Raw genomic sequence first — 24,125 nt, forward strand, 5'->3', positions numbered from 1 at the left:
TCAATAAATCTATATTGTTTATTGTTATATCCTCGTAAGGACCAAGGTCCTACCTTACTTATTCAGTTCGATTAAATTTAAATCATATTCAATTAGGACAGAGTTGCATTTGTTTTGTTTCGTGCAATTTTCAAACAAAATAAAATCAACTGTATTCCGTGCACTATAGGTTCAAATCCCTTCGGCCGCGTACGCAACCAGAGCTTCGTAACCAGATGCGATCGAAAACTATTTTTGCCTTGTACGAAACCGGTTGCGATCAAAAACTAATTTCGTCTTACCCGTAACCAGTTACGATCGAACACTTCTCGTTCTTATACGAAACCAATGTCTGGGCCATCTAGCTATAGGTTTTTTTTTTCAAATATTTTGTCATGATACTCATGATAATTTCTTATCCTGAATGTCAGTGCTCCACGTCTCTTAAGCCAGTGCCTTTTAAGGAACAAGGTTACATTGTATTTGCCAACAAAGTATTTGAATATTATCAACTTATTACTAAATTATTTTAAGAGAGGTATGGGCAATGTGAATGTCATCTCGCCTTGTGTGGTAGGGCACAGCACAGCAGATGTCATTCCAGATCTAGAGCAGAGCCCAACTGGGAAAGTACCTCCACCTTACAGAAAACCGCAGCCAAATAACACTTGACCCTACTCATAGTGTTGTGTTCCTGCCGGTGAGTAAAAAAATAATAAAAAAAATAAAAATAAAAATAAAAATTATTTATTTTCAGATTCCTCCGATCCATAGATTGTTAGTTACAAGACACTTATAAAACTACATTAGTAAACTATCTTATATTACAGGTTTCATACAAATATCTATTTCTTAGGTCGTATGATATGGAGTTCGGTATAACGGCGGAGAATATCCGAATCCCACCTCTCTGCTATCATTCTCAGGATGCTGTTTGCGCTCCCCCTCATCCGCCTCACCACAGATGCCGTCTTCTTCCTCACTATAGCATAAAAGTCCTCTACAGCGGCATCGGCAAACATTCCAGAGGCGCTACAGAATCGAGGAAGCCCAAACAGCATTCTGAAAATGTTATTATATTGGATACGCAGGGTATTATAAGTCTTCAGCCTGAAACTGGCCCACAGGCCACACGTGTAAAAACTTTGACAGTAAGCTTTGAATAAAGTCAGCTTCACTTGGGCACTACAGCGTGCGAACCTGTGTGCCAGCATCCCACCTCGGACCGACAACGCTCTGCGCTCCCTCTCGATATCAAGATCGTCTTTCAGGTCCTCGGTCACAATATGCCCTAGGTATTTGCCAGTAGTAAGGTTGCCAGAGCTCAACGAGGGGGGTGGGGATAGGGTCGGCAACGCGCATGTAACTCCTCTGGAGTTGCAGGTGTACATAGGCTACGGAGACTGCTTACCATCAGGCAGGCCGTATGCTTGTTTGCCACCGACGTAGTATTAAAAAAAAAAAAACTGGTACAATTTTTGTGTTCTGATTTTTGACTAGATATATAACGTGTACAGTACTTATACTGTATAACAAGGTGTATAAATATAATCTTAGCTGACTTTATCAACGGTCGAAAGGTATCGTACAACAAAGAAAAGTGTTCGATCGTAACTGATAACTAGTAAGACGGAATTAGTTTTTGATCGCAACCGGTTTCGTACAAGGCAGAAATAGTTTTCGATCGCATCTGGTTACGAAGCTCTGGTTGCGTACGCGGCCGAAGGGGTTCAAATTCCAGTGGCAAATTTTAGAGGATATACATATCAGGACTAAAAAATAAACCTTACGTGTTAATAGTAATGTTAGTATTAGTTTTATATAGTTCTACACTTAAATACAATTCTATCATAAAAAGTGTTTGATCCTTTCGCATTTTCTCAAAGGTTAGCGGGAAGAGATCCCTTTTAGGGATAAGTTCGCCTTTGTACATAACATTTTTTTGTCTGTTTTGTTCTGTCTGTTTTATGTTAACCTGCTTATGTGCTATAAAGTGACATACATACATACATTGAACGGGTACATATAAAAAAATAGGTAAAAATAGGTAGTGGCCAAATAGTTCGATACACCATACTAAATATACCTATGGTGTAAAGTATTTGACGCTGACTGTACAAATAATGCGTGTTTTTTCCTATTTTATGTTTCTTTTTGTACAATAAAGTGTTTTACTACTACTAAAATATGTCATTGTATGGGTAATGGGTACAAATGAGTTTGACACACGGTTTTTTTTTGATAGGTGACCCCAGAAGACTTGAAAGCGAATGCAGAATACATCAAAATGGCGGACCATTACGTACCCGTGCCGGGGGCACGAACAACAACAACTACGCCAACGTTGAACTCATCGTCGATATAGCTATCAGGACTCAAGTGCAGGTACTGTTACAACTGACCCCTGTTACAACTGACCCCACACCAATACATCAAAATGGCGGACCATTCCGTGCCCCGGAGTACTAACAACAACAACTGTTAGTTTTGACCTCTGTTACAACTGACCCCATAACCTTGGAGGATTTAACAACTGGAGACGCTTTTTCTGCCATTTTCTGTACAAAACAGTCTGCCGATTTTGGCGGGGGAGCGGTACGTCAAATGTACAAATAACCATGTCAGATAAATAAATAATAAATATTATAGGACATTATTACACAATTTGACTAAGTCCCACAGTAAGCTCAATAAGGCTTGTGTTGAGGGTACTCAGACAACGATATATATAATATATAAATATTTATAAATACTTAAATACATAGAAAACACCCATGACTCAGGAACAAATATCCATGCTCATCACACGAATAAATGCCCTTACCAGGATTTGAACCCGGGACCATCAGCTTCGTAGGCAGGTTCACTACCCACTAGGCCAGACCGGTCGTCAAACGTCAGTCCATACAATACATATGACCATTGGCCGAGGTTTTCGACAGAGAGGTAATCTCTTAAAGACTACTCCAGTTGTTAAATCCTCCAAGCCCATAACGAATACCAATTATGTGAATAACTTTTTTCTAGGCTGTATGGGCGGGCTGGGGCCACGCCTCGGAGAACCCCAAACTACCCGAAATGTTGCATCGCGCCGGCGTCGTGTTTATAGGTCCACCAGAAAAAGCTATGTGGGCCTTAGGAGACAAAATCGCATCGTCTATAGTGGCTCAGACGGCAGATATTCCGACGTTGCCTTGGAGCGGTAGCGGTAAGTGCACAAGTGCTTTTTTTACGATTTACTTAATTTTTTTTGGAATTCAGGTAAGGAAGTATTTTTGATATGACAAAATACTTAAAAATAGCTGGGTCCACACAGAACGAGCATACGCGCGAGGCAATTTCCTTAGGCACAAACCGGCCAGTGTAGACGTGCCGCGGCCGAGGCACCGCCCGCGTTTTCCTAAATATTCCATTATCTCTTAATAACATGTTTTCCTATGTTCCTTTTGTCCTTTCAACTAAAAAATGTGTATTTTAGGGTTCCGTACCCAAATGGTAAAACGGGATCCTCCTATTACTAAGACCCCGCTGTCCGTCTGTCAACAGGCTGTATCTCATGAACCGTGATAGTTAGACACTTGAAATTTTCACAGATGATGTATTTCCGTGTCCGCTATAACAAGAAATACTAAAAAACAGAATAAAATAAATATTTAAGGCGGCTCCCATACAACAAACGTGATTCTTTTGGTTATTTTTATAGGTAATGGTACGAAACAAGGCTCGGAACATTCCATTCGTACAAAAAATACCGGTTTTATTACGTTCTTTTTTGTTCTTTGGTTTCTTATTTCATTTTTAATGGGACAATCTAATAATACGAAGTTGTTACCTAAATACATGATACAGTCCTACGTAAAGTGCATAAAATAATTAAAAATATTGGACTATTTCGGGGTTTAAAAAAATAACCGGTTCCGAGCCCTGGTACGGAACCCTTCGTGCGCGAGTCCGACTCGTACTTGGCCGGTTTCATACACCACTCAGAAATCACTAAATATTAATCTTACAGACCTTAAAGCGGAATACAACAGCAAAAAGATCAAGATCTCATCAGAACTGTTTGCTCGCGGCTGCGTCACGTCCTCGGAGCAAGGTCTCGCCGCCGCGCACAAGATCGGCTTCCCCGTCATGATCAAAGCCTCCGAGGGCGGCGGCGGCAAGGGCATCAGGAAGGTGGAGAACACCGATGACTTCCCCACCATGTTCCGACAGGTGAGCACCAGTTGCGACAGTCTGTAGATAGATGGCGCTCCGAGGGCGGCGGCGAGGGCATCAGGAAGGTGGAGAACGCCGATGACTTCCCCACCATATTCCGACAGGTGAGCACCAGTTGCGACAGTCTGTAGATAGATGGCGCTCCGAGGGCGGCGGCGAGGGCATCAGGAAGGTGGAGAACGCCGATGACTTCCCCACCATATTCCGACAGGTGAGCACCAGTTGCGACAGTCTGTAGATAGATGGCGCTCCGAGGGCGGCGGCGAGGGCATCAGGAAGGTGGAGAACGCCGATGACTTCCCCACCATATTCCGACAGGTGAGCACCAGTTGCGACAGTCTGTAGATAGATGGCGCTCCGAGGGCGGCGGCGAGGGCATCAGGAAGGTGGAGAACGCCGATGACTTCCCCACCATATTCCGACAGGTGAGCACCAGTTGCGACAGTCTGTAGATAGATGGCGCTCCGAGGGCGGCGGCGAGGGCATCAGGAAGGTGGAGAACGCCGATGACTTCCCCACCATATTCCGACAGGTGAGCACCAGTTGCGACAGTCTGTAGATAGATGGCGCTCCGAGGGCGGCGGCGAGGGCATCAGGAAGGTGGAGAACGCCGATGACTTCCCCACCATATTCCGACAGGTGAGCACCAGTTGCGACAGTCTGTAGATAGATGGCGCTCCGAGGGCGGCGGCGAGGGCATCAGGAAGGTGGAGAACGCCGATGACTTCCCCACCATGTTCCGACAGGTGAGCACCAGTTGCGACAGTCTGTAGATAGATGGCGCTCCGAGGGCGGCGGCGAGGGCATCAGGAAGGTGGAGAACGCCGATGACTTCCCCACCATATTCCGACAGGTGAGCACCAGTTGCGACAGTCTGTAGATAGATGGCGCTCCGAGGGCGGCGGCGAGGGCATCAGGAAGGTGGAGAACGCCGATGACTTCTCCACCATGTTCCGACAGGTGAGCACCAGTTGCGACAGTCTGTAGATAGATGGCGCTCCGAGGGTGGCGGCAAGGGCATTAGGAAGGTGGAGAACGCCGATGACTTCCCCACCATGTTCCGACAGGTGAGCACCAGTTGCGACAGTCTGTAGATAGATGGCGCTCCGAGGGCGGCGGCGAGGGCATCAGGAAGGTGGAGAAAGCCGATGACTTCCCCACCATGTTCCGACAGGTGAGCCCCAGTTGCGACAGTCTGTAGATAGTTGGCGCTCCGAGGGTGGCGGCGGCAAGGGCATCAGAAAGGTGGAGAACGCCGATGACTTCCCCACCATGTTCCGACAGGTGAGCCCCAGTTGCGAAAGTCTGTAGATAGATGGCGCTCCGAGGGTGGCGGCAAGGGCATTAGGAAGGTGGAGAACGCCGATGACTTCCCCACCATGTTCCGACAGGTGAGCACCGGTTGCGACAGTCTGTAGATAGATGGCGCTCCGAGGGTGGTGGCGGCAAGGGCATCAGGAAGCCGGAACGCCGATGACTTCCCCACCATGTTCCGACAGGTAAGGGGGGGTTTAAACGCACGGCAGTTACATGAGTTCCTCGGTAGATGGCGTTGATGAACGTCTACATCGCGCTTGAAAAAATCGTTCTTCATGTTAATGAGTACTCAATGGGCCTTTGGATATAATTTGTTTCTATAATTGGTCACGGCATCTTATGATTATTCTTGGTCGTTGGAATTTATTGTTGTTATTCTGTCACGTTCGTTGTGGGCTCAACGAGGGTGCGGAGTGTTAGGGTAGGCAACGCGCATGTAACTCCTCTGGAGTTGCAGGCGTACATAGGCTACGGTAACCGCTTACCACCAGGCGGGCCGTATGCTTGTTTGCCACCGACGTAGTATAAAAAGAAGTGAGTTTGGGGACCACTGTATTATATCTATATTTGACTACTTTTAACGTGTTTATGTGGTTTTATGTTTGTATGTGTTGTATGTTTATTATTTTGCATTTCTATGTGTGTAAATTACATGAAATAAATATTTTTTTATTAAAAATAAATACATTCATATCACGTTCGTTCTAAAGAGTGGCCTAGGAAATTGTAACCATGACAAACGTGATAAATAAAGTTGTCTTATCCACATATTCCTGTAATCGAATTATAAGAAAGTTTTTTTAACGTTATTTACATTTTTTAACATCATTTACGTTTTTTTAACATTAACATTACGAGATTGAAAAGCTTGATTATATCACACTAAGTATACAATACTTTTTCTGTGAGTCATCTAAAATAATACTTTTAAACTTAAATAATGAAAATGTAGTACAAACGACATAAACGCGCGACTATTTAGTCCCACCCCACGTAAACAAGCGTGGGCGTTTATATAGTTGACTACAGCGTATCGAATTGAATATTATAGTTGAGTTGGGAGCCCATACATGAAAAGTACGCAATTATAGTTTGGTATACGAAATCTTAATTCACCCGTTATAATATATACGAGTATAATATATTTATTAATTCATAGGTGCAAGCCGAGGTGCCCGGTTCCCCGATCTTCGTGATGAAGCTCGCCAAATCGGCCCGCCACTTAGAAGTACAGCTTATCGCTGATCAATACGGTAGGAAATCAAAATTCTATTTTAAATGTATAGAAATAACTAAGCATAGAGTGCTCACTCCGTACAGTCGCCATCAGATATATCGGAGCGGCCGAGGTGGTCAAAAATATCTGAACACGCACCTAACGCCTTGACAATAGAGGCGTGTTCAGATATTTCTGAGTACCTTGGCCGCTCCGATATCAGTTTTTCAAGCAAAACGCTTATACGCTTGACGTAGTCGACATCTAGCGTCAAGTAGCCTATTTATCACTACTGCTACTAGACAATAGATGTCGTGAGTGTCGCGACTGACGTAAAGTGTATTGCTTAACAATTTACCACATATATTTTAGTTGACGCTTTTTTTAAACCACTAACATTGATTGAACTATATCTTATGTTTACCATGAATAATCAAAAATGAAATAAGTTTTTGGCAAAAATTTCATTTTTGGTACAAGCTTTTATCGCTGACTGTACTTTTCTTTCCACAGGCAACTAATACTCATCGAGCAAATTCTAAAAACCTCAAACACAATTAGGTTACGTTATTTTATCACAGAGTTCCTATGTCCACCTCTTGTCTCCATCATCAGATCAGCGCGATGGTACCATAATATTGCATCGTCACCCGACTTACATATGTATGCAAATTTTCAGCTCAATCGGAAACCGGGAAGTGGGTCAAATTTAACTTGCAAGATTTGATTACAGACAACGGTCAGGTGAAAGTAAATAAAAGCTTGTAAAAAGATTAGAATAAGGAGTGAAAATTGGCGATAAAAAAAGCTTGTAACCGCCAGAAATACTATGACATTTGACATTTTCACACAAAAACTGTTCTATTCCTTTTACTTAAATTAATAATGTTAAGTTATTTACATAATAGATTAGTGAATTATTCTGTATACACCGTGTTTTTTTTGGTTCCGTTAATTTCAATGTTGCATTCCTGAGCTTAAATTAAGTAACTTTCTCAAAGACACCGGTATTCTAATTAACTCAATTTCGGAGATAATCAATAATTTATTTTTATCTTATAAGGACCTTACAAGCGTATAAACTTGTCTTAGGGCCTGTTTACATATTGATTATTGTTTAGTAGGAGTGTATACATTTGCTACTAAACGTAAATACTACCTCGGACGATTAAAGTTCGAAATGATATTGATATGCCACAGTTTTCAATTGTTTGGCTGAATTAAATGTAATACCCGTGTTGCAACAACGCTATATGCAACATTAAATTCATTTTTAGGGTTCCGTAGCCAAATGGCAAAAAACGGAACCCTTATAGATTCGTCATGTCCGTCTGTCTGTCCGATTCTGTCACAGCCACTTTTTTCCGAAACTATAAAAGCTATACTGTTCAAACTTGGTAAGTAGATGTATTCTATGAACCGCATTATGATGTTTACACAAAAATAGAAAAAAAAAAACAATAAATTTTGGGGGTTCCCCATACTTAGAACTGAAACTCAAAAAATCTTTTTTCATCAAACCCATACGTGTGGGGTATCTATGGATATGTCTGCATGGATAGGTCTTTAAAAATGATATTGAGGTTTCTAATATCATTTTTTTTCTAAACTGAATAGTTTGCATGAGAGACACTTCCAAAGTGGTAAAAAGTGTGTGTCCCCCCCCCCCCCGTAACTTCTAAAATAACGGAATGAAAAATCAAAAAAAATATATGATATACATTCCCATGCAAACTTCCACCGAAAATTGGTTTGAACGAGATCTAGTAAGTAGTTTTTTTTTAATACATCATAAAAATTAAAAAAAAATTTTTTTTCATCAAACCCATACGTGTGGGGTATCTAGGGATAGGTCTTCAAAAATGATATTTAGGTTTCTAATATCATTTTTTTCTAAACTGAATAGTTTGCGCTAGAGACACTTCCAAAGTGAAAAAATGTGTCCCCCCCCCCCTGTAACTTCTAAAATAACAGAATGAAAAATCTAAAAAAAATATATGATATACATTACCATGCAAACTTCCACCGAAAATTGGTTTGAACCAGATCTAGTAAGTAGTTTTTTTTTTAATACGTCATAAATGGTACGGAACCCTTCATGGGCGAGTCCGACTCGCACTTGGCCGCTTTTTTTTTAAATTAGAAGAATAAAAAGAATTGAAAATTAACTATGTCATTTAGTTTCCTTAAACGTACTTACCCATACCCCGGAGTTAACGAAATCCAATAAAAACACGGTGTATATAGATTACTTAAGTTAGTTAATGGTCCCGGGTTCAAATCCTGGTAAGGGCATTTATTTGTGTGATGAGCATGGATATTTGTTCCTGAGTCATGGGTGTTTTCTATGTATTTAAGTATTTATAAATATTTATATATTATATATATCGTTGTCTAAGTACCCTCAACACAAGCCTTATTGAGCTTACTGTGGGACTTAGTCAATTTGTGAAATAATGTCCTATAATATTTATTATTATTTATTATTTATTAATTGTACCTACTTATCTTAAATAATTATTTTTCATTTTCATTTCAATTTGTCAGGTAACGCCATCTCCCTATTCGGGCGTGACTGCTCCATCCAGCGTCGACATCAGAAGATCATCGAGGAAGCTCCCGCCGCCATTGCTAGACCTGATGTTTTCATTGAGATGGAAAAGGTAAGTCCATTGCCCTTAATAGCTATATAAGCTGCAAAGTTACATCACCCCCCTGCATAGAAATTTGTTTGCTGGGGGGCACTTATCTCTGCATCTTACTTTACATAGTATTGCAATAGGTTAGTTGACACATTTTTATTATTGGTGTCAATCTATCAGGTTTGTTTTGAGGATATATAAATTAAAGCACGACGACCGGTTTGGCCTAGTGGGTAGTGACCCTGCCTACGAAGCTGGCCTGGTCCCGGGTTCAAATCCTGGTAAGGGCATTTATTCGTGTGATGAGCATGGATATTTGTTCCTGAGTCATGGGTGTTTTCTATGTATTTAAGTATTTATAAATATTTATATATTATATATATCGTTGTCTAAGTACCCTCAATACAAGCCTTATTGAGCTTACTGTGGGACTTAGTCAATTTGTGTAGTAATGTCCTATAATATTTATTATCTATTATTATTTATTAAAGCAAAATATTAGTCACAAATGACAGTCAGCCGTTTCGATGTATGGAAAACAAGGAAATTGCGATTTTGTTGGTGAAATATTGCGTTTATGTATATAGATAGACAGATAGATAATCCGTTTATTTGTTTGCCACAATACACACAGGAAATACAATTAATAAAATGACAAAAAAACAGATAATACAAAATTATACGAGAGAAATACACATTTATACAAAATAGAAGTAGAAAGAAAAAAAATACATTTAAATAATACTGTTACATACATATAGGAAATGTTGTGTGCGTCGCAGCAAAACAAAAGGGTTCTGGCTCAGTATTACGCTTCAGCCTATGGGAGAGGCACTGATATTCTGCCAGGACCAGATCACGTCAACCAAGATACAGTGTAAAATATGCAATATTCAAAGTTAGTACTTACCTAAATACCTTGTTTATAAAACTAGTGACATAATTATCATTGAAAGTGTGTACTTGCATAGATATGATATTGAAGTGTCAGTGTGATTAGCATGCTTAAGTAATACGCAGTGTCAAGTGTAATTATAAGAAGAAAATCATTTTATATACATTATGAATTACTAAGACCAAATAAAATATAGTTGCTATACAATATTTATTTAAATAAAATGTAACGAATCGAATGGAACCCTTATTTATTTTTCTTTTTAGATGTTTAAAAAGATAAAGATAATTTATTTGCCAAACATGAGTGAAGTAATATAGAGATGTTGTACTGTACAAAGTTGTCCTTCATGCTCTGCTGTCTGAGTCCGACTCGCACTTGGCTGGCTTTTTTATTTCCGTTAATTTCAAGGGTGCATTCTTGAGCTTAAATTAAGTAACTTTTTCAAAGACCGGTATTCTAATTAACTCCATTTCGGAGATAATCAATAATTTATTTTTATCTTATAAGGCCCTCACGAGCGTTTATACTTGCCTTAGGGCCTGTTTACATATTGATTAATGTTTAATACCATTGTATACTTTTGCTACTCAACGTAAATACTATCCATTTAGTTTTCTTTAAACGAACTTACCCATACCCCGGAGTTAACGGAATTCAATAAAAACACGGTGTATACATGGCCATATATTGCCATAAATAACCATCAACCCTTCTCTTTTCAGGCCGCAGTCCGTCTAGCCAAAATGGTGGGCTACGTGTCCGCCGGCACCGTGGAGTACCTTTACGAGCCTGCAACCGGACAGTACTACTTCCTGGAGCTCAACCCTCGGCTGCAGGTGGAGCATCCGTGCACGGAGATGGTTGCCGATGTCAACTTGCCCGCTGCACAGTTACAGGTATACTAGTGTGTTCTCTACCGTATCTCCTACAGTGTCTCCTATAGTTCTTATTTCTTATCTTCTAATTACCGGGGGCCCTTGCGGATACACTTCGACCCATAGGGATCTTTTGTGTAGTTGCCCCCTAAGGAAAGACCCATTAGCTACTCAAGAGCTCCTATAGTTTCTCATACACTGTACCCTATACTGTCTCCTAAACAGTATCTTACTGTGTCACCTAAATTGTCTTCGATAATAACTCCTACTGTGCCTCCTATAGTGTCTCCCAGTGTTCCCTACACTATCTCCTACTGTCTATTATGTCTCGTACACTGTCACCTACAGTGTCTCTCTTACTGTGTTTCCTACATGCCACTACTAGTGTGTATGTGGACGTGGAGCTTTACGAGCCCGTCACAGGACAGTACTACTTCCTGGAGCTGAACCGTCGGATGCAGGTGCAGCACCCGTATACGGAGACGGTCGTCGACGTCAACTTGCCCGCTGCACAGTTGCAGGTATACTAGTGTGTCCCTTACGATGTCTAATAAAAAGCTCCTACAGTGTCTCCTATAGTTTCACCTATATTGTAAGCTATACTGTCTCTAACATTGTCTCCTAAACAGTCTTCTTTTTCTATCTCGCGTTGTCCTGGCATTTTGCCACGCCTCATGGGAGCCTGGGTTCCGCTTGACAACTAATCCCAAGATTTGGCATAGGCACTAGTTTTTACGAAAGCGACTGCCATCTGACCTCCTAAACAGTATCCTACTTTATCTCCTAAATTGTCTCCTATAGTGTCTCCGATAACGACTCCTACAGTGCCTCCTATAGTGTCTCCTAGTGACTACACACCTACTTTCTCCTAAAGTGTCACTGTGTCTCTCCTACTACCCGTGCACGGAGATAGTCGCCGACGTCAACTTGCCCGCTGAATTGGCGGTCAAAGGGATAATCTGCGAATATAACTTCCCACATACTTTGTTAAAGAATGAGTGTCCCCCAGATCGCCATGGGTCTCCCGCTGTACCACATAAAGGACATCCGGCTGCTGTACGGCGAGGGCCCGTGGGGGCTGTCGGCCATCGAGCTGGACGAGCCGGCGCAGCGGCCCTCGCCCTGGGGGCACGTCATCGCTGCGCGCATCACTTCCGAGAACCCTGATGAAGGTACCGTCCAATTACGACAAAGGCACGGATTAAATTATTGTTCTATACGAACAGATACCTATCTCTCAAATAAAACGATAGGTAATAAAAACCTATAATTTTGTCGTTAAAACATCACATAATAAATAATAAATAAATATTATAGGACATTATTACACAAATTGACTAAGTCCCACAGTAAGCTCAATAAGGCTTGTGTTGAGGGTACTTAGACAACGATATATATAATATATAAATATTTATAAATGCTTAAATACATAGAAAACACCCATGACTTAGGAACAAATATCCATGGTCATCAAATGAATAAATGCCCTTACCAGGATTTGAACCCGAGACCATCGGCTTCGTAGGCAGGGTCACTACCCACTAGGCCAGACCGGTCGTCATACATCTTTAAAGAAATTAAATTGTAGGTACCTACGTAGCTTGTAACTATCGTAAAAATAATAGTTTAAATATATCGTATCTCTATCTTGACGACCGGTTTGGCCTAGTGGGTAGTGACCCTGCCTACGAAGCCGATGGTCTCGGGTTCAAATCCTGGTAAGGGCATTTATTCATGTGATGACCATGGATATTTGTTCCTAAGTCATGGGTGTTTTCTATGTATTTAAGCATTTATAAATATTTATATATTATATATATCGTTGTCTAAGTACCCTCAACACAAGCCTTGTTGAGCTTACTGTGGGACTTAGTCAATTTGTGTAATAATGTCCTATAATTTATCGTAAAACCTACTGTAGGTTCACATAATATTGAGAATGTCTACTTACTTTTCCTCATGTGTTGGTAGAGCAAAAAAATTTTTTTTTTATACTACGTCGGTGGCAAACAAGCATACGGCCCGCCTGATTCGCGTCGAAGACATTTCTTTCGTATTAGCGTTGGCATATTAGAGCGCGCGACGTGCGTGCGTTAGCGCGTGTGGCAACCAACTGGCTTTTGTACCGCCGGCGGGACGAGATTCATAGGCATAAATGCGAGCTCGCACGGAGAGTTCCATACGTCTGACAAAGGTCCCTAGCGAATAGCCCTAAAATTTGGTATAATAATAAAATTCAGTCATATGTCGTCAGGGTCCGCTGCCATCTTGAAACGTTTCTTTCGTCCTTCAGATATTCGCCTTTAACTCAAAATGTACTCTGTGAAAATATGGTTCATATACGACAAAATTAAACCTTCTTAAATTCTACACAAAATGTATTGATACATTTTTCAAAAAAAAAATGACTTAAACAAAACGCGAATTAATACGTGATTAAGTCCCTTTGAAGTAGATAATAATTTATAAAAAATCGTTTTCTTCATGCCTCAATTTTTTGACAGGATTCAAACCATCATCCGGTACGGTGCAAGAGCTCAACTTCCGCTCCTCGAAGAATGTGTGGGGCTACTTCAGCGTAGCGGCCTCGGGAGGCCTACACGAGTTCGCGGACTCGCAGTTCGGACACTGCTTCTCTTGGGGCGAGACCCGCGAGCAGGCCAGAGAGTGAGTACATAAAACCCACACACACACACACACAAACATATACACAAAATAGAGTACGTGTGGGGTTCCATCAGCGTAGCGGCCTCTGGAGGCCTACACGAGTTCGCGGACTCGCAGTTCGGACACTGCTTCTCTTGGGGCGAGACCCGCGAGCAGGCCAGAGAGTGAGTACATAAAACTCACACACACACACACAAACACATACAAAATAGAGTACGTGTGGGGTTCCATCAGCGTAGCGACCTCTGGAGGCCTATACGAGTACGTGGACTCGTAGTTCGTAGACTGCTTCTTGTGGGGCGAGACACGCAAGCAGGTCAGTACCTCTCTCTCTCTCAGAAGTGAGTACGTATTTAAATATTTTAAATATGGAATTTAAACTACTGTATACAAGGTTAAAATTCATTTGATTCTAGTAATTCCTTTCGGTCATTCTCGGCTCCGTTCGGCTCAGCATTGCTCCGAGCAATCATTAGGGTTGGCACAACTTGACGTCCCTTTCAATTCAATTCAATTCAATTCATTTATTTATTTAATCAAGTAACATGACTCATACAATTTGTTAGTATACAATACAATATTAATTCTTATATCTAATGTTAGTATATAATTAATAAATTAAACATGGGCTGCAAGACACATGCATCTCACAGCAACGCCTCAAGTATGGACAATCGAACCTGTCCGCAATTGAGCGCAGGATGGGGTTGTCCCGCACCCGGTGCACCAGGGATGAGCATCGCTTGCGTATGGTCGTACCTTTGCGTAAACGACACGATAATGACTTGAATTTTGAATTTTGGTTTGCGAAAAATCACGACAGATCACGGAGACCTCCTATTTTTCTACAGTGAACAAAATGAAACAAAAAAATCCTACCACATGAGTAGCCAAGAATCTCACCAAATATCACCAAGGGGCATGGGAGGGGTCAAAAGCCGAAAATAAACTTTTTTATACTACATCGGTGGCAAACAAGCGTACGGCCCTCCTGATTGTAAGCGGTTACCGTACCCTATGGACGCCTGCAATCTCAGAGGTGTCACATGCGCGTTGCCGACCCTACCACCCGGCATCCTCGCGTGATTTGTGCACAAGCCCTTAGAGCCATATTTAAATGTAATTAATAATTTTGTAACAGTCTTTAATTACTATTATTTCTTACAGAAACCTAGTAATAGCTCTAAAAGAGCTCAGCATCCGAGGTGACTTCAGAACCACCGTCGAGTACCTCATAACGCTTCTAGAGACACCCGCCTTCCAGAACAACGACATCGACACCAGCTGGCTGGACGCTCTCATCGCTGAGAGGGTAAGTTTTACCACTTTGTCTCAAAATATACTTAACAAGGGGAAATTTAAACTTTAATACTTGTTATGCATACATACATATTAGCAGGGGTCGGACAAAAAGTGCGGATGACGTAAAAATGACGTAATCTTGCAGACAGGATGATGTTTGAGTTTGTATTTAAACTTCCGTGTGACATGTAGTAACAAAGTAGTATTAATGAAGTAACAAAATAATTGTAAATAAATCCATGGAATTAATAATACAAATACTTAAATACATAGAACACATCCGCCTAGCGGTAAGAGCGTGCGACTTGCAATCCGGAGGTCGCGGGTTCAAACCCCGGCTCGTACCAATGAGTTTTTCGGGACCTATGTACGAAATATCATTTGATATTTACCAGTATCTTTTCGGTGAAGGAAAACATCGTGAGGAAACCGGACTAATCCCAACAAGGCCTAGTTTACCCTCTGGGTTGGAAAGTCAGATGGCAGTCGCTTTCGTTAAAACTAGTGCCTACGCCAAATCTTGGGATTAGTTGTCAAGCGGACCGCAGGCTCCCATGAGCCGTGGCAAAATGCCGGGACAACGCGAGGAAGAAGAAGACATAGAATACACCCATGAACCCATGTATTTTATTTACCCTAAGGTTGTCTGGAAGAGATCGCTTACAGCGATAAGACCACCTGTTGCTACCTTTCTTTACATTGTAAATCTGTTTTTAATTTTGTTTTCTTTGTGGTGCAATAAAGAATATTTACAGTACATATGGTGCTACTTTACCGCACTAGTGCGAAAATTAGCATATTACGTTACTGTGTCGAACATTTATAGGGCCATATGTACTGTAAAACGTTGTACGATACATGTGCGAATAGGTAATTCGCAACTCGTGTCGATTTAAAACACTCCCTTAGGTCGTGTTTAAATTTATCGCCACTCATTTCGAATTTCCTATTTTTCGCACTTGTATCGTAATGTACTATTACTTGCTTACTTTATTTTATTTTTTTGTCAACCCAGGTCCAGTCAGAGAAGCCGGACGTCATGCTCGGCGTCATCTGCGGCTCCATCCTCATCGCCGACAGCATCATCACCACGCACTTCCTGGACTTCAAGAGTGGCCTCGAGAAGTAAGTCCTACGCAAGTTGTTTAAGTAAGGACTTAGCATGTAGAACTTGGTACATTGACCCGCCTGTTACTGAGTGCCTACCGCGAACCACGTTCGACGTGTTGCCTCTCTCTCGCACTTGTAAATTCGTTTGTAAGTGTGACAGGGAGGCAACACGTCGAACGTGGTTCGCGGTAGGCCCCCTGTATCGCACGCGCACAATTGGCTACATGACAGTTTTTTGTTAATTAATGTCAATCGATCTTGATTTTCCTGAGGATCAAATGTCTAAACACCGTGTTTTTATTGAATTCCGTTGACTCCGGGGTATGGGTACGTACTTAACGTTTAACACATTCAGTGCCAGACAAAAAACGGCGCACTACCCCAGAAACCGGTGGTCTATAGCTGCGTACAAAACAACCCGCCCAGCGGGTTGTCCGGCATCTGAACAAAGTTCACGAGCGCCCACCAGGTGGGTTCCCGGCAGTGAATGTGTTAAGGAAACTAAATGGCATATATTTAAAAAAAGAGATATATATATATATATATATGAAAAGTTATTATATGTTGAATAACACGGGCATTAAATTGAATTCATCCAAACAATTGAAAACTGTGACGTATCAGTGTTATTTCGAACCTCAATCGTCCGAGATAGTATTTAGATCTAGTAGCAAATGTACACACTCGTACTAAACACTAATCAATATGTAAACAAGCCCTAAGGCAAGTGTATACGCTCGTAAGGGCCTTATAAGATAAAAGTTAATTATTGATTATCTCCGAAATGGAGTTAAGAGCCCTTATTCCTTGGAGCGTTCTCCGATTTCACGAAATAACGCTCGATAGATGGCGTTGGCGCTCGGTACGCGAGCGCCGGCAACGCGACGCGCGTTTCAATGCTGACTAGAATAATCTTGATAGTTTTCAATATAATGTCAAGCAACATTAATTTTAGTGTTATATGATATCATATGGGCACACTTTATTTTATTTTATATGCACAGTAGTTTTTTTTTTATGTACACTACTACTAAGTGTACAGACTACAGAGTGTACTATAACCCTTGCTCTTTATTCTGTCTCTTTCACACCAATGGAAAATGAAAAAGTTAGTAAATAACTGCAGGTATAAATAAAGTATATTAGTGCGATAGAGAGACAGATAGTGTTTCGTTGTCGTGACGTAAAAGATTGTCATGTTGGCTATGCACCCATGGCGCCTAGCCAACATGACAATCGTTTGCGCATGTTAGTGCTATAGAGAGACAGTAGTGTTTCGTTGTCGTATCATAAACGATTGGCATGTTGGCTACGCACCCATGATACCTAGCCAAGAAGCCAATCGATTGCACATATTAGTGCGATAGAGAGACAGATAGTGTTTCCTTGTCGTATCGTAAACGTTTGGCATGGTGGCTACGCACCCATGCTGCCTAGTCAAGATGCCAATCGTTTGCGCACATTAGTGCTATAGAGTTTCAGTTTTATTTGAAATCACGTTAGGGTTTGTATTATTATTTTTGACCCGAATGAAGTCCATCCAGGTTCTCATGATGGAGTCAGGAGTTGGTCACCAGGAGGCCTACCGCGAACCACGTTCGACGTGTTGCCTCTCTGTCGCACTTGTAAATTCGTACGTAAGTGTGATAGGGAGGTAACTTGTCGAACGTGGTTCGCGGTAGGCCCTCTGAACTTCTAATCTATTCATTATAATTCCATCGTGTTTGGGCTCAAAAGATTTGCCCTGACGAACACCATCGATCTAGATGAGGTCCAGGGTCACATGACGGAGTCAGGAGTTGGTCACCAGAACTCCCCAGAACTCCTAATCTACTCATCATAACTCCATCGTGTTTGGGCTCAATAGATTTGCCCTGATGAGCACCATTAATCTAGATGAAGTTCAGGGTCTCATGATGGAGTCAGGAGTTGATCACTAGAACTCCTAATCTACTAATTATAATTCCATCGTGTTTGGGCTCAATAGATTTACCCTGACGAGTACCATCGATCTAAATTAAGTCTAGGGTCTCATGATGGAGTCAGGAGTTGGTCACCAGAACTCCTAATGTACTCATTATAATTCCATCGTGTTTGGGCTCAATAGATTTGCACTGACGAGTACCATCGATCTAAATGAGGTTCAGGGTCTTATGATGGAGTCAGGAGTTGGTCACCATAATTCCTAATCTACTCATCATAACTCCATCGTGTTTGGGCTCAATAGAGTTGCCCTGACGAGCACCATCAATCTAGATGAGGTTCAGGGTCTCATGATGGAGTCAGGAGTTGGTACTAGAACTCCTAATCTGTAAACACGATGTAATTATAATGAGTAGATTAGGAGTTCTGTTGACCAACTCCTGACTCCATCATGAGACCCTGGACCTCATCTAGGTCGATGGTGTTCGTCAGGGCAAATCTTTTGAGCCCAAACACGATGGAGTTATGATGAGTAGATTAGGAGTTCTGGTGACCAACTCCTGACTCCAGCATGAGACCCCGGACCTCATCTAGATCGATGGTGCTCGTCAGGGCAAATCTTTTGAGCCCAAACATGATGGAATTATAATGAGTAGATTAGGAGTTCTAGTGACCAACTCCTGACTCCATCATGAGACCCTGGACTTTATCTAGATTGATGGTGCTCGTCAGGGCAAATCTATTGAACCCAAACACGATGTAATTATAATGAGTAGATTAGGAGTTCTGGTGACCAACTCCTGACTCCATCATGAGACCCTGGACCTCATCTAGGTCGATGGTGTTCGTCAGGGCAAATCTTTTGAGCCCAAACACGATGGAGTTATGATGAGTAGATTAGGAGTTCTGGTGACCAACTCCTGACTCCAGCATGAGACCCCGGACCTCATCTAGATCGATGGTGCTCGTCAAGGCAAATCTTTTGAGCCCAAACACGATGGAATTATAATGAGTAGATTAGGAGTTCTAGTGACCAACTCCTGACTCCATCATGAGACCCTGGACTTTATCTAGATTGATGGTGCTCGTCAGGGCAAATCTATTGAGCCCAAACACGATGAGGTTATGATGAGTAGTTTAGGAGTTCTGGTGACCAACTCCTGACTCCATCATGAGACCCTGGACCTCATCTAGATCTATGGTGCTCGTCAGGGCAAATCTTTTGAGCCCAAATACGATGGAATTATAATGAGTAGATTAGGAGTTCTAGTGACCAACTCCTTACTCCATCATGAGACCCTGGACTTTTGATGGTGCTCGTCAGGGCAAATCTATTGAGCCCAAATACGATGGAGTTATGATAAGTAGATTAAGAGTCCTGGTGACCAACTCCTGACTCCATCATGAGACCCTGGACCTCATCTAGATCGATGGTGTTCGTCAGGGCAAATCTTTTGAGCCCAAACACGATGGGATTATAATGAGTAGATTAGGAGTTCTGGTGACCAACTCCTGACTCCATCATGAGAACTTGGACTTCATCCGGGTCAAAAATAATAATGCAAACCCTAACGTAATTTCAAGTAAAAATGCGTTTTTCAGAATATCGCCGCCAAATAACACTAGACCCTACTCATAGTGTTGTGTTCCTGCCGGTGAGTAAGGTTGCCAGAGCTCAACGAGGGTCGGGAGGGGGTTAGGGTCGGCAACGCGCATGTAACTCCTCTGGAGTTGCAGGCATACATAGGCTACGGATACTGCTTACCATCAGGCGGGCCGTAAACTTGTTTGCCACCGACGTAGTATAAAAAAAAGGACCACTGAAAATCCATCGATAAGCGAGAGTCTGTTGTTAAGCATAGTGTAAAAAATGAACTTTTATTAAGATTTTCTAATCGCAGTATATAGCACTTCTCGGAACTCCGTAGCTGATTACGAACGTAACGAATGCCTTACAATCGAGCACAGGTCCGTCCTCTAAGCGCGCTCCGCGCAGAATGAGAGCGTGGCGTCAATGCTGCGTGATTTATACGTGTTTTAAAAAAATATAGTTTTACGGCAATGTAGGTCCCATAGTTATGATTTTTTTTTTATAGGTTAACATAAAGTTACAGTTTGCTATAATATTATTTCTAAAGCAAAATATGCGTACAATTTGCGGAAAAAAAAATAATAAAACCCTGTTTTCGCCAAAAAAATGAAGAAAACTCGGAAGGTATTTTATCAGTTTTTTCAAATGAATCTTCGATTGTTCATCATTCCAGCCCCTCGTACGAGATATGTTGAATCAAATTGTAGTCATTCATGTACCAAATGATTATTGTTTACAGCAAAATTGAGAACCGAAACGCCACATCTCACTGCAAAATTTGGAAAAGACTCCCAAAAAAACTCATTAAAAAAGAGGTTTAAAAGAGAAAATGAAAATTTGAACTGTTGGAGCCGCTAGTTTAGGATACGATTATTTAAGTACGTTACCAGTTTTTGAATAAATACTAATAGTTACGTCGTAATCTTGAATGAAAAAGGAAGCATTTTACAAAATACGCTCGTCTGTAGGAATAAGGACTCTTAATTAGAATACCGGTGTCTTTGAGAAAGTTACTTAATTTAAGCTCAGGAATGCACCCTTGAAATTAACGGAAATAAAAAAAAACACGGTGTATAGGGCATCGCATGGCATTTAAATTAAATTAAATTAAATTCTTTATTTGGCAGGCAAGAAACCCAAAAAATACAATGCACATAATAAAAGGTGTAAAAGAAAACATTAAATACAGTAAAGAATAAAAAATAATAATAATGCTTATAACCTAAAACAATGAAATAAAACATTAAATTTAAGCAACAATTTAGCAAAAGCAGCAATTTAAGCAACACAAAGATCAGAAATGAGAGTTAAAGTCTGACGCTCGCACTCGACGATTGAAACGCCTCTAACAAAATGATATTGTAATGTGACGTCACATTACATTAGTCTGAAGTCCTAAATGTATGGAAGATCAAGAAAATTGCTATTTTGACCCTGAAATATTGCGTTTATGTATACAATTCATACTATTTATTTTTCAATAAAATGTAAGGAATCGAATAGTACCATTTTCTTTTTTCTTTTTGAGATTTTGGTGCCTTGTGTTTTTTTATAATCTCAATATGTCTTTTTAAATTACACTTTTTTATAATGGATATATCATTTTCGATCCATTTAGCTACATTTTGTTATAATATTCAACATGTGTCAAATGTGTGTGTACCCAATTCTGCAAGCCTGCACCGACAAGGTGACAAAATGGTCATAAATGTCAAATTCCTATAAAAATGACGTTGATTTGACTTTTTTTAGAATATTTGCACTCATCACCTATTTTTCTGCACAGAGGTCAAATCCAAGGCTCCAGTCAGCTCTCGAACTGCGTGGAAGTGGAGCTGATCCACAGCGGCAGCAAGTACCGCGTGCAAGCGTGCAAGTCCGGACCCACGACTTACTTCCTCGCCATGAACGGGAGCTTCAAGGAGCTGGAGGTCCACAAGCTGACCGACGGCGGTGAGTAGACCGGGAGAAGACCGGGGGGAAATGGAAAGACCGAGTCCAAAACATGCTAAGTATGCTATCCTGTCAAATAATGACAATACGGCGGACGAATGTTTGAAATGTCACCGTATTTAAGAAAAAAAGAAAAAATTCGCAAAAAAAAAAAATCGCTTAAAATTTTGTTATTTTTCGCCAGTGTGATGAAAAACATTGTGTGTAACTCCGAGGGTAAGAATATTGTAATCTCAGGTCTTTACCCGACCCTGCCTATGAAGCCGATAGTCCCGGGTTCTAATCCTGGTAAGGGCATTTATTCGTGTGATGAGCATGGATATTGTTCCTAAGTTTTGGGTGTTTTCTATGTATTAAAGTATTTATTACTGTGGGACTTAGTCAATTTGTGTAATAATGTTCTATAATATTTATTTATTTATAAATATTTATATATATCGTTGTCTAAGGACCCACAACACAAGCCTTATTGAGCTTACTGTGGGACTTTAGTCAATTTGTGTAATAATGTCCTATAATATTTATTTATTTACTTCCTTATTATTTTTGCTACCCACTAGGCCAGAACAATCGTCAAATATAATATTGTAATTTAATTGATAATTTTGTTGGTTTAATTTAATTAATAATTTTTATTTAATTTAATCAATTTATATGTGAATATTTTAATTATTTGTTGTGTTTGTGATATGGCTATCTGGTCCGAAATGAAAGCTTTTTATAAATTTATAAAAAAATTAATTGTATAAATAATGTTGACTCGTATCTCTGAACTAATAAGACTCAATTTGCAGGCACTTTACTCTCCGTGGACGGTGCATCATACACCACCTACCTCAAAGACGAAGTGGACAAGTACCGCATCGTCATCGGCAACCAGACCGTTGTCTTCGAGAAGGAAAAGGACCCGTCGAAGCTAAGGTCCCTTTCTGCTGGGAAACTGATCAATTGTCTGATTGAGGATGGCGGGCATGTGGATAAGGGACAGCCTTATGCTGAGATTGAGGTGAGTGAATGAGATGAAACCATCTATATCAAATCAAATGGCTCCTTAAGTCAGTTGAGGGTAGATGAAAACATTGATCAAATAATGTAGGTTAAAGTCAGATCGTTCAGATATATATCCAGGTGGTTTTGTATTTGGTTGGTTAACCAATAAAATTAAAATGTACAAATTGTTTGTTTACTTTTATTTAAATAACTAAAGATACAGAATATAGTAAGGGCCATCCACATAATTACAGTTTTATTGTAAAAATCTATGACGCGAGCGCTACTGAGTTGGTTCCTTCACTATTTTATTCTTCAATAACACATGATCACCCCTAGAACTCTTTTTTTAAGATATTTTTCATTTACACGAGCAGAGATCGTAAACGTGAACGCGACTAAAAGAGAACTTGAGGTTGAGGTGATGTGTTTGTCACCAGGTGATGAAGATGGTTATGACCCTCTCGGCGCCCGAAGCCGGCAAGATCACGTGGAACCTCAGGCCTGGCGCTGTGCTAGAGATGGGCTCTCTCATAGGAACTCTGGGTAAGTAAAGGCATTCAAATGTATAGTAATAACAATAAAATGATTTCCATCGACATTAAACTTTCGTGAGACATCTTCTAAAAGTAGTTTATGTGACTGCTACATTATAAAAGGCATTAAAATACACGAGTGTGGGTTTAAGAAACGAACGAAGTGAGTTACTTAATAGGATCAGACGAGTGTTTAATGCCTAATTTTATGTACAGTTACATACACTCTTTATTTACACACGTATTATAAACTTTCTATGATATTTCTATATATTCACTAACCCAAATTATAGCCAAGGTTGGAGCATCGTTGGTTTCTTGGCGGAACATATTCATTTTATACTTTAAAATAATTAAAAGAGAATCTGTACGTCAAATGGCGGTAAATGAACACTTTTTTCACGCATGTCACGCAATGGTAGTTTTTTTTTAATTCAGAGACAAACTAGAGTGGGGGGCCTATTTCCGTATCATTCGATACAAACTACGTCATACGTCAAATTTTATGCAATTGACATTTCATTTCGAACAAAAGGCATCTCGACTAATATTAGAATAGAGGTCAAATCGAATTGCTTTTTTTTTTCAGAGATATTCCAAATTTGAAGTCATGACCAAATCGATTTTGATGTAGTTATGAAGCAATTACAACATTATCACAGATAAGAAATTAGTTTTAACAGAACAGTTTATCGTAATGTTGGCCATCATAGATGGTTTATGATATGTGTGTAGATAAAATATTTAAATATCACGGCTACACTTGACTTTTTTCGTCGCTATTGGCGACATATTTTGAACCCATCGGGGGTCCTTCCTCAAGCTTGAGTGCTCACGTCGGCCGCACTCCGTGCACAATGCACGTACGTGGGCATCCTTGGTACGATGCCTTAAGGCCCTATTTTAGA

The 24,125-nt window shown here is 40.7% G+C and overlaps 1 protein-coding gene across 1 annotated transcript in view; it reads left to right on the forward strand.

Annotated features, from left to right (window-relative positions):
- Positions 1-24,125, forward strand: part of LOC133532867 (acetyl-CoA carboxylase) — a 134,978-nt gene that overhangs the window by 35,171 nt on the left and 75,682 nt on the right. Inside the window, 14 exon segments of the mRNA XM_061871725.1 lie at positions 2,225-2,291; positions 2,294-2,364; positions 3,007-3,187; positions 3,992-4,194; positions 6,674-6,767; positions 9,278-9,393; positions 10,993-11,166; positions 12,155-12,317; positions 13,650-13,812; positions 14,980-15,124; positions 16,130-16,239; positions 21,525-21,691; positions 22,486-22,697; positions 23,122-23,227. Coding sequence (XP_061727709.1) covers positions 2,225-2,291; positions 2,294-2,364; positions 3,007-3,187; positions 3,992-4,194; positions 6,674-6,767; positions 9,278-9,393; positions 10,993-11,166; positions 12,155-12,317; positions 13,650-13,812; positions 14,980-15,124; positions 16,130-16,239; positions 21,525-21,691; positions 22,486-22,697; positions 23,122-23,227 — 1,972 coding nt within the window.

Source organism: Cydia pomonella, chromosome 28, assembly GCF_033807575.1.
Source record: "Cydia pomonella isolate Wapato2018A chromosome 28, ilCydPomo1, whole genome shotgun sequence".
Classification (NCBI taxonomy): Eukaryota; Metazoa; Arthropoda; class Insecta; order Lepidoptera; family Tortricidae; genus Cydia; species Cydia pomonella.